Source organism: Podarcis vaucheri, assembly GCF_965113315.1.
Source record: "Podarcis vaucheri genome assembly, chromosome: 10".
Classification (NCBI taxonomy): Eukaryota; Metazoa; Chordata; class Lepidosauria; order Squamata; family Lacertidae; genus Podarcis; species Podarcis vaucheri.
The window spans coordinates 64,093,913-64,107,611 of record NC_138748.1 but is presented as its reverse complement, the minus strand read 5'-3'; the positions used below and the strand labels follow the sequence as shown (position 1 = coordinate 64,107,611).

At 42.6% G+C, this 13,699-nt stretch overlaps 1 protein-coding gene across 28 annotated transcripts in view; it reads left to right on the top strand.

Moving 5' to 3' along the window:
- CELF2 (CUGBP Elav-like family member 2) overlaps positions 1-13,699 on the top strand; it is a 543,470-nt gene that overhangs the window by 208,858 nt on the left and 320,913 nt on the right. For 2 of the 28 annotated variants that reach the window (XM_082238996.1, XM_082238995.1), the window contains exon 1: positions 1,855-2,184. The exons of 22 other annotated variants lie outside the window; for them this stretch is intronic. In XM_082238996.1, coding sequence (XP_082095122.1) covers positions 2,111-2,184 — 74 coding nt within the window. In that variant the 5' untranslated portion in view covers positions 1,855-2,110. Of the gene's footprint in view, positions 1-1,843; positions 2,185-3,624; positions 3,745-13,699 lie in introns of those variants that run through there. 4 more of the 28 variants (XM_082239002.1, XM_082238993.1, XM_082238991.1 and 1 more) reach the window with 4 other exon arrangements.

Below are 13,699 nucleotides of genomic sequence, written 5' to 3'. Positions count from 1 at the left end.
TTCTGCTGTGTTCCTTTCTGCTCTGCCTCCTCCTTTGCTCTCACTGTCCTCGGCCTCATTTGCCCTCACTGCTATTCAATCGGATTGGCTGCGGCGATCCTCGTGACTTTTTATTTAGGCATCCGCGATGATATCACACCTGATGCTGATCTGTCACATCAAAACAAACTTGTGCCAAACGGCATAGAAATAACCAGAACGTTTGGCCAGTCGTTCCCCTCCCCCCAATAATTTTATTCAGCCATGTTAAGATGCCAATATAGAAATTGGAAAATATTCTGTGCAAAATCTAATACATAATGTATAGATCTGTTTGCTGGGGCAGAGTAATGCAGTGATGCCGATATTGTGTTTTGATTTAGCTTGAATTCCTACGTTTCTGGCTAGCGCTATTATTATTATTTTAAAATGTTAAAGATCTGTGCTGCAATATGTTGAACTAACAAAAAGGAAGGAAATGGTGGATGAGATCCAGCCTCTCACCAAGAGCCCCTTCCTTTTCTCACCCCCTCCAGCTCCCCATTCCCCCTCAGTCTGTCCCAGAGCAGATTTTGGGGGCACATGGGTTTCAGAAAGGAGGGGAGGGAAAAGAAGCCCTTTTTGCACAAGTGGATCGGTTGTGCAAACAGAATGCCATAATTGGATATTTCCCAGCCGTAAGAAATTGCTTCTTCTGAAGTTTTTGTATAGCCTCATGATCAGTTTCAAGTCTTTTGAACAGAGCACTGAGGTCCCTGAATCAATGTACAGTTGTTTGATGAAAATGAGAGGTGTGCTTTTTATTGCATAAAGTTAGTTCTGCTGAACTCATGTGAATGAGGGTGACATCTGCCTTGAAACGTTTACTGCCTTATTGTAAAAGTGCCTCATTTGTTATAGTGACTGGTGTAGGACTACTTCATACTTCAAATTCCTAGGGGATTGGTATCAGTTTCTCAATCGGCATTTTAGCCCATTGGACACAGAGCCATAAATACGTAAAATATGAGAGGGTCTTTATTTTCTCTTTCTCTCTCTTTTCTACATAGTCCAGACTGCTTTGGCTTCATAGTGCAAGTTTCCCCCCACCCATAAGATGATTTCTTCCCCTTCTCCCCATAACCCCAATCTGGATTCATTATGGATGTTGTAAAATAAATATTCTCAGATATCAGAAAGGGCTTTGTTCGAAAAGGTTTATGAGGGTTCCTGAGAATATCAGAGCCATCGGGCGATTAATCACCTTTCCATGTTTGCGTTTTCATTATCTATCCATCTCTTTATACTCTATCTATCTGTCTATCGATCTTCTTGGATAAAGAAGCAAGGAGCCAAACACTTTAGCCCATTCAGCCCCCCAAAGCTAATTTTATGAATTTGTTAACAAATTGTTTCTTTGCCCTGCATAGATGAGGGTTATTTTAAATGCAGTTTGCTTTTGCTTTGCAGAGTGCAGAGAAACCAGTAGAAGTTGGATGAGGCCCAAATAAACAGACCTTGGGTTCAACAGGGGGATATTTTTTTTGTGGTGGTTCTTGTTCTGCAAACCCTTCTAAAACTCTTTTTATCGTCGCCACAACAAGCAGTTTAGCAGGATCCTGAGTGAATTAAACAAAAGCGGACTGGAAATCCAGAAACTGATTCTTTATGCGTTTGAGAGAGACTGGCCCTCTGGCTGCCTTTTCTCTCCCCCACCCCACCCCACCCCCCAAAAGAAAACCTCCTTTAAAACAAATCGAGCCTGTCCACAATTTCGAGCGTGCACCGTCCAGCTCGTTGCCGAGGCTCTCTGCCCGGGTTTGCAGGGGTTAAATTCTAGCTGCAGTGGGGAAGTGGCTCCGCCCCCCGTTTTCAGCACCTGGCGCTCTATAGACAGTTGCCTCAGCAGTAGATTTCAGAGGGGATTGGAGGAAAACAAGAGGGGGAGAGAATGTGACAACTGCCGACTCTGACTGCTGCCTTGGGGAGGCCTCCCGCACCTGTCCTTGCCTGTCTCTTGGCCAGTGCAGTTGTTGAATCAGACAAGCAAGAGGAACATTCTTATTTGCCAGACCAGAACGGTGTGCATAGGAGGAAAGGGAAGAGGAAGAAGAAGAAGAAAAAGAAAAAGAAGAAGGAGAAGAAGGAGAAGATGACTTCTTCATTCAAGCTGGATTTTCTACCGGAGATGATGGTTGATAGCCGCTTGCTAGTTTCCGACAGAATGTAAGTACCGACTCAGCTGCCCGGCAGCATCCGAACCTCAGACCGAGCCAGTTCCCGAGATTCTAGATGGTTGTATTTTGTGTGCTTTTTCCCCCCTGGAGGGTTTTGATGGTATAAACAAAAGCCCTGGATTTCTCCCTCCCTTTCTCTTTCTCTCTCTCTCTCCGAGGCTACCGACTTGCTGCTAGAAGTGTCTGTGTGACAGAGTAAGGATTTATTCCCTCTCTCTCGTCACTTGAAAATTCTTTTGTGGTCTCTAATGTATGTGTGTGTGTTTTCTTGCACTCATCCCCCCCCACACCCTCTGTTGTGTTTGATCTGCAACATTCTCTATCAGCGAAACTGGGGGGGCTAAGGGTAGCTGTAGAGCAGAGACCCGATAAGTATGATTTATATTCTGTTTATTTAATGTGGGGAAATGCAGTGCTGAGCCTTACAGGGTTTTGGTTTATTTTATTTTTAAGAAAAGCACACTCTTCACATCCAGTGGAAATTCCTATACAGATATTTTGCCTCCTGCTTAGAAATCTTAACTTGTTCAGGGGGGTTAAGGCGCAACCTGCTCAGATTAAGAAAGAAAATGCACTTAAAAAAAATTAGCCACAGATGCAGACTGCTTGAATGTGTGGGAAATGTGGTCAGTTTTTGTGACAGAGCAGGAAGGAAATTAAAACGGACAATTTTGCCCGTGTTGGCGGATGCATGGTAAATTTAGTGTTAATTATTAGGAAGATTATTCTTGTATACAGGGATGGAAAGACTAGAGAGATTGATTGGACAATGTGCATGCTAGATTTTCATGAAGGGAAACAGATTTGGTTAATTTTCTGCCTTCCTTGACACTTGATCTTTAAAGTTCCAGTTGCTCTATCATTGCCTGACATCAGGAAAGGAAAAGAAAGTGTATATTGGGTTCTCTAGGAATGAAAGGCAAAAATTCAACAGAGTAAATCTGGACCCTAACATAACATCATTCCTGGAAAACAAAATTAATCCCATCTGAAATAAGAATATGACCATGCTGGATTTATATAATGAAAAGGGAGGAAATGAGATTGCAGCACTGGCTACGTGGTACGTCTCTTTAGTGGAAAGTGTGTGCAAGGTAGAAGTTCAAATAAAACTTTGTACATGGTCTTCAAAACTATCATTTTTTAAAAAAAGAAAAAGGAATGGAAATCCACTTCCTTCCCATATAGTCTGGTGCCGGCCATATTATGAATTCATTCAAAGTTGTTTCACCTAATTCCGCCCCACCCACCTCCCTGGTAATTTTTCTCTTGGGGCTGGAGATTTCTTAGCCGATGGAGCGTTTGAGATGAACTATTCATGAAATAGCCATCTGTTCCAGCTGCTGAGGATTAATGTGTTGCCGAGGTGGGGGTGTCATATTTAGTATGGGTGAGCCTCTCTGTCATATGCATTGTGCATAATACACATGCGTCGTTGATGCCTTCCACAGTCCAGTTTCGGATAATCCTAAATTTAGAGCATGGTGTCTGTTGTTGGGAATGGTGAGTTTCCGAAATCAACCATTTCGCTTGACTCGGAGCCTCAATGGTATGTGCTACAGTTGCTTGTTTTGTTTTGTTTTGTTGCTGTTATGTTACCCATCCTTCACCCAGGAGAGTGCCAAGTTAACGCTCTCAAATAGTTTTTGAGAAGATATGTCGATACACAAATGTCCGCTTGCGTTCCTCTCAGCTTTATACATTCTTACTGCTGGCCCCTCCAAATCAGTCAGGAAAGATATTGCTGATAACCATCTTGGAACACCAGGGTTCTATTACCTGAATCTGGTGGTGTTTTGGCTGTCACTTAAGTTTATGGAAATACTTCCTCAACTCACCCATTGAAGGATGAGAATCGTGTAAAATTGTTCCTTCAGAATCTTGCCTTCTGGAGTTGTGGGGCGAGGGGAAGCCCATAAGTCTCCTTTTTTAAAAAGTACTATGCCTCTGTTTGAAAACGATGCAGAATTATATTTTAAAAGGCTTTGATAAATAGCTTTGCATTCACTCTGGGTTTTCCCCCTCCCCTCCATTAAAGAACACGAGCTGCATCAGCAGTAACTCTTGTATACAGTCTGCCTTAGTGATCGTGTTATGAGATCTCATGCAGAAATGTAACTTAGTGGATGGTCCAAGCAGCTATAAAGATTGATGCTTTCCAGGGAGTTCGCACGTCCTGTATGCACAATTAATAAAGAATAGTTTGCTGGCTTCAGCTGGGGCCGGAGGAAGACTAGTAGGGGGTGTCCAGTCTTTAAATAAGGATATATGACCTTGCACTTTCTCAAGAGTGGAAAACAATTGCATCATTACAGTCTCTCTCTCTCCCACCCCCTGCCAAAGATGCGATTGGTTCGGTTTGTGTATAATTCTCTTTGGGAAGCCTTTGGATTCATCAGCGCTGATGAATGAACGGTGGTTGTACAGCTTGATTGCCCATGAAGAGCCGTTTGTCATACAAGCATGTTGCCCTTTGAGGCCGCCCGTCCCAGATGCCCGAAGCGACGCCACAAGCCTGGGAACCCGTTTAATCTTTCTCTCGTTGCCTGTTGGGTGAGCGGCTCAAAAGTTTCGGCAAAGGGCACAATCCACAAAGAAGTTCTCTCCCTTCAAATCCCTACTGAAATGAATGGGAACGAGCCCGATAGCGTGGTCAATGGCTTGTTGCCCAACCCTTAATTTTATATCCTAGGGGAGAACAACCAGTGCTGTCTTTAGCAAGGAGTTATTTAATGCTTGAGAATATTAGATTAGGGTTAATTGGTGTAGATGGGAAAGGGTTGTCTCGTAAACTGTTAGAAAATGTCATTTCTTTATTTTTTTGAAGGTTCTTTTGTTTGCCTAGGGAAGAACAATTATCATAAGATAGTCCAGTGTTCATGAAAGCTACTGCATATAATTTTGGATCTGCGTAATCTTTAAACATTGCCGGTTTGAAATACATATTATAGTTTTCAACTTTTTTAAGCTTTATTTACGACTCCAATAATTAACAAGAAAGCAGTGGCTATCCTCCCTCCCAAAACACGCACACACATTTGTGGATTGGTTTCTTATTACTCTTAAGGTAATAACATTTGAATTGGCTGCTATACTGAATGCATGGTGCGTATTACTTTAATAGGCTAAGCTGACACTGAAAGTGTAAGTATTCAGTCACTTGTACTGATGTAGATACCGCCACAGCCTGGGCAAGATGAGTAGGGCAAGAAAGTCCTGTAGTACTTCCTTCTGGAATTCCATCATAAAAAAATTGCCATTAAACAATACCCATGGAGGGTAGCTGCTGGTGATCCCAGCTGATATTAAGAGGTGGCGTAGATGGTTCATTTCCTTGTTGTGCCCTTTGCGGACTTCGTCTGGCTCTATTTTTCAGTCGCATAAAATGTGATGCATTGCCTTATCTCCCCGTGGCAGTTGTCAGTGGTGTAGAAGAACCAAGAAGCTAAGTCCAGAGGGTGGTACGTTGATGTATTAGCCAGGGCACCACAACAGGCAACAGGCAACAGCACACACAAACTCACCATTCTGACTTCACATGAGCACCTACGAAGCTCAGAGAATTCTCTGTTTACCTTTCCCAGGCTAAGATATTCCATTGGGTGCACTTTGGCTGAGGGGTGTCTCAAATGTTGTGGCTTCCCTACCCGCTGGTTTCCTTCCCCTGGGCCAGGAATATATCACAGCTAATAAAACTGCCTGTCCTTACTTTTGATAGCATAGTAGTTCTTAGGACCACACACTTATCAGCTTGGTCTCCATCGCTGCCTTTGGATTGTTATACCATTGTAAGCAAACCAAGCTTCATCATCAAATCGCTCTGGGCTTACTCACTCCAATCTAAGAACATGTGACCTCCTGCCTTTTGGAGGGATGGAGGAAGAATATCCTTGATCACAAAGGTCTTAGTAGCTTCCTCCTGTAAGTGGAGCAAACCTTAATTCTTTCAGGGAACATCATGTGTTCTCTGGACCTCTTGATAGCAAATCTCTGGATCAGAGTGAACATGGTTTATAAGAGCCTCCCCAAAATATATAGTACAGCATCCCTCGCGTACCATAAGACATCATTTTGTATATTGAAATCTCTTAGTCCTGATCACTAGATAGAAAGCTAACCCTTACTACAATACTAAGGAAATGTTTGGACCGCTCAAGAGATGAAGTAATTCAGGAGAACATAATGGTCTTTTGCAAAAAAATAAAAAAATTGGAATGCTTGTGTTTTTTCCAGTAGCAGACACCAATAAAGACATCTCACGTCACTGAAGTCGACGGGGAGAACAATACTGGGTGGTTTTCACTCACCCAGTGATTTTGCAGAAGGGCTACTCATTCAGTTCAGTGGAGGCCAGAAGTCCATATAAACATTCCTTTGCGCGCATGGATCTGTTGTTCCTATTCAAATGAACAGTGCATTATGGGTTCCAGAGAGTCCTGTATCTGCACTGAGTTCACCTACAGTTTTGGATTAGAGTGCTTATCGATTATATTAAAATGAGCACAGTTGTTCATTATGGACACTGTGCTCTTACATCTTGATGCGGCAGTCTATCAACTCTCTTTATCACTTTGGATTCCATTGCGCTCCTTTTTTTTTTTTTTTGCCTACTCACTGACCAGATCTGAGTGCCACAGACGCCAACTAAATTTGAGTTTTATCTTTTAACGACTCAAGAATATAATCACGTGCAACTGATTGGGTGCCACAGAAAAGTGTCATGAGTTAGCCATTAAAATTAGTCTTTGAATTATCTCCCTCATCTCTGAGATGAGTCAAATTTTCTCACATGTATGCCAATGTGTTAATTATGTGGTGGTTGATGATGTATTTGAAGAGCTGGTGTGTTTTTCTTTTAAGATATCCAGTGTACTACAGAATTTAATCTATACAGGGTTTCGTTGTCTGTGGAGTGCCCTTTCTGAGGGGGGGCACAGAGTCTGGTAGAAATTCAGCCGGGGAGGCACCCATGTTTTTTCGATTGCCTCACAAGAGAAAATGCTCAACTGCATTGAAAAATATTAAATCACAAAATATGTATTGTAAAAAGACCTGGAAACCTTCCCCCAAGAGAGAGAGAGAGAGAGAGAGAGAGAGAGAGAGAGAGAGAGTGCTCAGCACCTATTGCCAGTGAGAAACTGTGTACCTTGTTATCAGCTGTTGTTTGATGCTGTTTCCTTATCGTATGTTCGTATTTTGGCAGACAGTTCTAGCATTGATCCGGCTGGCTGTATCATTTTAAATTGTTCCACGTTGATAGTTCATTGTAAGTTGCTCTGTTCCGATTCCTTTGGCAGCCATTGATGAAAAGCCTAAGGAAGGAGGAATAATAAAAAGAACCTTGAATGAAGATTAAAAGCTTCAAAACTGAATAAGGATTTTCAGTGATACACATGGTAAATTAAGCTGCGGGCAGGGGGATCCAATATATTCTCCTTCCCTGCTCATCTCTACAGCTATTGTTAGATAGTATAAAGTCCATGATCTTATTTTTACTTTGCACAATGCCTAGATTTTAAAGTATTTTTATTTATTTATTTATTTATTTATTTATTTATTGGCATTGTGTAAACCAAAAACAAATTGAATCAATTGCGGGGTTCTAATCCGATTGAAAAGAACACCACACTCCAAATGTGAATGTATGAGATTAAATGAAGATGGTGCTCATTCAACATGCAGGAGATGTATTTTTTAAAGTTTATTAATAATAGCGATATCACACTGCTTTTTCAACATACCAGTTTCTGTCTATCAGATGTGGTATATCTTCCTTTAATCTCACACATTTTCGTTGTTCGCTTATTTGTTTCTTGTCACCCAAACTAAAACCCAGTGACTAATATGATTTATTTATTTTGCTTCCATTGGAGAGAGAAAAGACGTTCTCCTAAACATTTCAAAATGGGTTTCAGTGTATTTTAATTGTCTAGTATTTTGTAGTAATTTTGGCTAAAGCAATCAAGTTTCATAATTAATCCCACACGTTCTTTAAATAATAGCAACAACAGCAACTCGGAAATTGTGTATGAACGGCAGAGTGGGAGAATTCAGGCAATTTAAAAATTCATGGAACGTAAAAAAAAATGTTTATCATCAAGAAATGGCCCTCTAGAGATTGGGAGAAGTCATTGATGCCCCACAGAATATGCATATCACACAAGCGCCTTAGATCCAAGCTTGGGAGAGATTGCTTCCTTCAATTTCTTTAGACCGGCTAATTCCTTTCATTGTGGTGCTGTTTTGGGATTGAATCACTTATTGTTGCAAAAAACATAACCATCTCTTCTGACATGGTTATGTGTGTTTGGTGGCAGGAGGTTTTGGGGAAAGAGCGAAGTCCAGATTTTGCAGGAAGCTCCACGTAATGTTTGGGCAGGGAGACAATTAGCTCTTGGGGAAGAAGAAAGGAGAGGCAACTCACTGGGGGGAAAGCAATGCCAACATGAGAGAATCTCTTTGGAAAATAAAAACTAATTGGAGCAATAAAAGTGATGCTCTAAAGTAATTCTGGAATAATTGTTCCTATTTAGAATCATCAGCCTTTAATTGCTTTGCCCACACGCCCAAGCTCAATTTTCGCATGTAAAGGGAGACCAAATAATTTCCTGCAAAATGTCTAACTTCTGATGTCGAATGCTCCCTTTCTCTTGGGAAGACCCCTCAGCTCAGTGGGTGCACACATACTGTATCCGAAAAACCTACAAATTTTAATCCCTGGTCTTTGTAGATAGTGCTAAGAACCACATTTTTCTGAAACCCTGGAGAACTGCTGCCGTCATCGTAAGCAGTAGTGGAGGCACATTCGTCTATTCTTGGTCTGTGTTTACCCATAAGTCTGTTCCAACCCAGTTCCACATTAATCTGAATCCCTTAAAATAAAAAAGGATGAAATTTCACATTTAAATTTGTTTTTAAATCTCTAAACGTTCCCCCTGAGACTATGCGGTTCTAAATGCTTTTTCTCTCAAAACACACCTGTAAAAACATATTTTGATATGTGCATTTCAGCTCAGAGCATTCCCAAAGTGCAAAGGCCGGTGGGTAACTTAAGTTCTGATCTGTCCATTAGTCTGGTGTGTGTGTCAATCAAGGCAGTTTGTACTGGGATTTGCAAAGATCAAATCACTCAAGCACCCCGAAAAGACAATACTGAGGTAGATGGATCCCAAACTCTGGCTGCACCAAGACGGCTTCCTATTTCCTACTCAAGATTTTAAGAATGTTCTCCAATGCTTTGATTGCCTTTGGCTCCCTCCACCCATTCTGTATCTCCTGTGAATGGTGTTGACGGGTGTTCAGTGTGGTCCTCCGGTTGGCTTTACTGCTGCTAAGCCTAGACCTTTGTCCTTCTCTCATAGCTCACGTATGTCACTCTTCCCTCTGGAGGATGCCGTTTTGACAATCAATTCCTCCTCACAATGCCAGCATATATCATAGAAATGTGCTTCTCCTTGGCAGCATATCTGTTTTCTTCACAGCTTGAGCCCCTTCAGATAATAACGTTGAAATTATAACAGAGGCAATATGATTGCCTGGCATTTAAAATGTCATTGGGAAGCAACTTTTGTTTTATGCTCAGCCTTAAATACACCGTATTCCAGCGAATGCCCAGGTGAGCCCGTTTTGCAGAGAGATTGCCTGCTATACTTGCGTGCCTGTAACTAGCTGGATAGCAAGCCTGCTACGAATCTGGACCTGGTGACCTCATGGAAAGGTTGCAGCTCAGTGGTAGCGTTATCTTCTTTGTGTGCAGGATGTCACATGATCAATCCATGACAGCTCCAAATGGGGCTGAGAACGTCCTCTGTCTGAAACCCTGGAGGGCCGTTGCCAACCAGAGAAGACTGGCAGATGGATCGTGGTCTGACTCAGTATCAGACAGCTTCCTATGTTCCTAAATGTCAAGGGAAGGGAGTTCAGCCTTAGCTACAGGACCAAGCTGCAGTGGCAGCCTTTGTATTCAACAAGTAGGCTTCTCTAGGAAGAAGCATAGTGGTAGAACCTCTGCTTTTCATACAGAAGGACTCCATTTCAATCATCAGCATCTCCAGGTACGGCTGGGAACATTCCCTGGCTGAAACCCTGGAGAGCAGGTGTCAGTCCGTGTGGACAACACTAAACTAGCTGGATCAACAGGCAAATTCGGCATAAATCAGGTTCCTGTCTGCCAATAGGTCATGCCTGCTGTTTTCCTTGCCCCTCCAACCTCCACCTAACAGAAAGCCATGTCTTGGACAGATGAAGGGATCTCTTGCTGCTGTATCTGAGCATTGTTTCATCTTGTTTTGCATATTCTTAATTTCCATCGGCAGTTCTCTGAAAGCTTTGCGGGTTCATGGAAGCATTCCCTCTATTGAAAACGCTGAGCAAGTCTGTTGATCCATGAGCTTCATTTATACATTGCAATGGGCCACAAGCACCTAGACTGGGTGACGCTCAAGGCTGGGCCACCTGTGTATGTCCCACACTTCTTAAAGTGATAATGCCAGGTGATGGCTACTACCGCTGAAACATCTCATGGCTGGCTAGTGAGAGGAAGTTGACCTCTGGTGTTTCAAACAATCTCCCACCTTTTCAGCACAAACACCGGTGGCTCACTGGACTTGCAGTTGAAGATTCAGCCAATGGCTAAAGCGTTGTGTCTGCATTCCAGAATTTTTGTAATCAGTTCTTGGATAATGTATGTGAAGCATTTGAAACACGGGGGGGGGGGGGTTCTATATGGAGATTTGGTGGTTAAAAAGAAAAAATCTTACAAAAATCCATCATCATTTTAGTGTAAGTTTCTACCTTTGTGTTGATTGTTGTTTTTAGTCGTTTAGTCGTGTCCGACTCTTCGTGACCCCCTGGACCAGAGCACGCCAGGCACATCTGTCTTCCACTGCCTCCGGCAGTTTGGTCAAAGTCATGTTAGTAGCTTTGAAAACACTGTCCAACCATGTCGTCCTTTGTCGTCCCCTTCTCCTTGTGCCCTCCATCTTTCCCAACATCAGGGTCTTTTCTAGGGAATCTTCTTTGCTCGTGAGGTGGTCAAAGTATTGGAGCCTCAGCTTCACGATCTGTCCTTCCAGTGAGCACTCAGGGCTGATTTCCTTAAGAATGGATACATTTGATCTTCTTGCAGTCCATGGGACTCTCAAGAGTCTCCTCCAGCACCATAATTCAAAAGCATCAATTCTTTGACGATCAGCCTTCTTTATGGTCCAGCTCTCACTTCCATACATCACTACTGGGAAAACCATAGCTTTTACTATACGGACCTTTGTTGGCAAGGTGATGTCTCTACTTTTTAAGATGCTGTCTAGGTTTGTCATTGCTTTTTCTCCCAAGAAGCAGGCGTCTTTTAATTTCGTGACTGCTGTCATCATCTGCAGTGATCATGGAGCCCAAGAAAGTAAAATCTCTCACTGCCTCCATTTCTTTCCCTTCTATTTGCCAGGAGGTGATGGGACCAGTGGCCATGATCTTCGTTTTTTTGATGTTGAGCTTCAGACCATATTTTGCGCTCTCCTCTTTCGCCCTCAATAAAAGGTTCTTTAATTCCTCCTCACTTTCTGCCATCAAGGTTGTGTCATCTGCAACCTTTGTGTGTATGTTTGCCTAATTGAAACAATTTTGCAAGCAGTTTTCCTTAATATGCATTCTGTATGTTATCCTTACTAATACTGGCATTTTTGCAAACCCGTTCCCCAATGTACCCATTTCTATACAATTTTTTGGGAAAGCGGAGAGCTGCATTACAAAATTCGTATATGCGTGAATTTCAAGCGATAGCTGCCTTTCGGCATTCGAATTGTTTCGGGAAGTTTGAATCCTATTCACATAATGTGAACCGAACCTAGTTTCCTCCCCGTCCTTTTCCGTACTCTTCAGCCCCTGTGCTTAGCTGACACCTGATTCTCTACGAACTTAACAGATGAGAAGTATTCTGTGTATCTGTGCATCAGACATTACCCTTGCAGCTGCCATTTTACCATAATTGCCTGGGGAGCTTTCCACTTGTGCCGGTTGAGCATGACTCACAATGTCAGTGGTAAGCCTGCCATTTGTCAATTAATTGATATTAAAAAGGCTCCGTCATTTAACCTGCTGACAGCATTTCAAAGGATGAGAGCTCAACACGTGCCCTGACGCTGCATTAATAGCAGCAGTCTATCTTTAGTTGGCATGCATTAGTTGCCAGCATCCAAAGAGACCGCGGATCAATTTTTGCTCAAGCTCGTCCATCCACTGAGAAGTTTCATTGTTATACCAAAATACTAATACACCCTTTTAGGCTGTTTTCCACGCAGCAGCTGGATAGATCTGCCCTTTCTATCCCAGCTCTACCTGGAGGGATGAATTTGTACGTGTGTTGTGTGTGGCAATATATCTTGGTAGCTGCCTTGGGTATTTTTATTGAAATAGAAGAGAGAAATAATTTAATTAGTATTTTATCTATTGTGTGTGTACGTACATCCATCGAATCTGCAGACAGGACACCCTGATGGGTCTCTGTGTCTCCAATTCAGGCATAGGAACACAGAACCACAAAAAGTCAGACCACTGGCCCATCTAGCTCAGTGTGGAGAGCCAGTGTGGTGTAGTGGTTAAGAGCAGTAGACTTGTAATCTGGTGAACCGGGTTCGCGTCTCTGCTCCTCCACATGCAGCTGCTGGGTGACCTTGGGCTAGTCACACTTCTCTGAAGTCTCTCAGCCCCACTCACCTCACAGAGTGTTTGTTGTGGGGGAGGAAGGAAAAGGAGAATGTTAGCTGCTTTGAGACTCCCTAGGGTGGTGATAAAGCGGGATATCAAATCCAAACTCTTCTTCTTCTTCTTCTGTCTATACTGACCGGCAGCAGAATTTTAAGCAGGGTTCTCTCCAGAATTTCAAGCAGGGTTCTTTGCTAGCCATGACTGGGACCTTTTACAGGCAAGGCAGATCTTATACCACTGAGATACGACCTTCCCCTGGAAAGCCATGTGCACAGGTTTAAAGCTTGCCAGAACCACATTTTGTTTTTTATTAGACCACAAGGTCCACCAACCAGAGTCAGGTACAGAGCAGTGGCTCCAGCTGCAAAATAGTGGCCCAAGGGATGGAGTCAATTGCTTGTTCCACCCCAAAAGCCACAAACTAGATGGTGCTGCATATATATTTATAAACCTACACCTGAGTTGCTACAAAGTACTTACAGATGCTTAGAGACTTTTAAACTATATATATTAAGCAGCTTACAATGCTTTTAAATAATAACGTGAGACTCTCAGCAGCCTAATTTGGTTGTGAGTGGCAGATTACTTTTTGTTAAACAATTGGGAGTCCTTGCCGATCTACGGGGAATCATCTGGTGATCTTCCAGTAGATCCCAATATGTCTTTGCTCTGCACTTGCTCTCGATTGTCTGATACATGGATCCAAAGCTTGATCATTTTAATGATACCAAACCTTGCTTGGGTTTCATTGATCTTTAACTATGTTGTAGGAAATCCTGGGGTTCCTTAACAAGTTTAGGGAT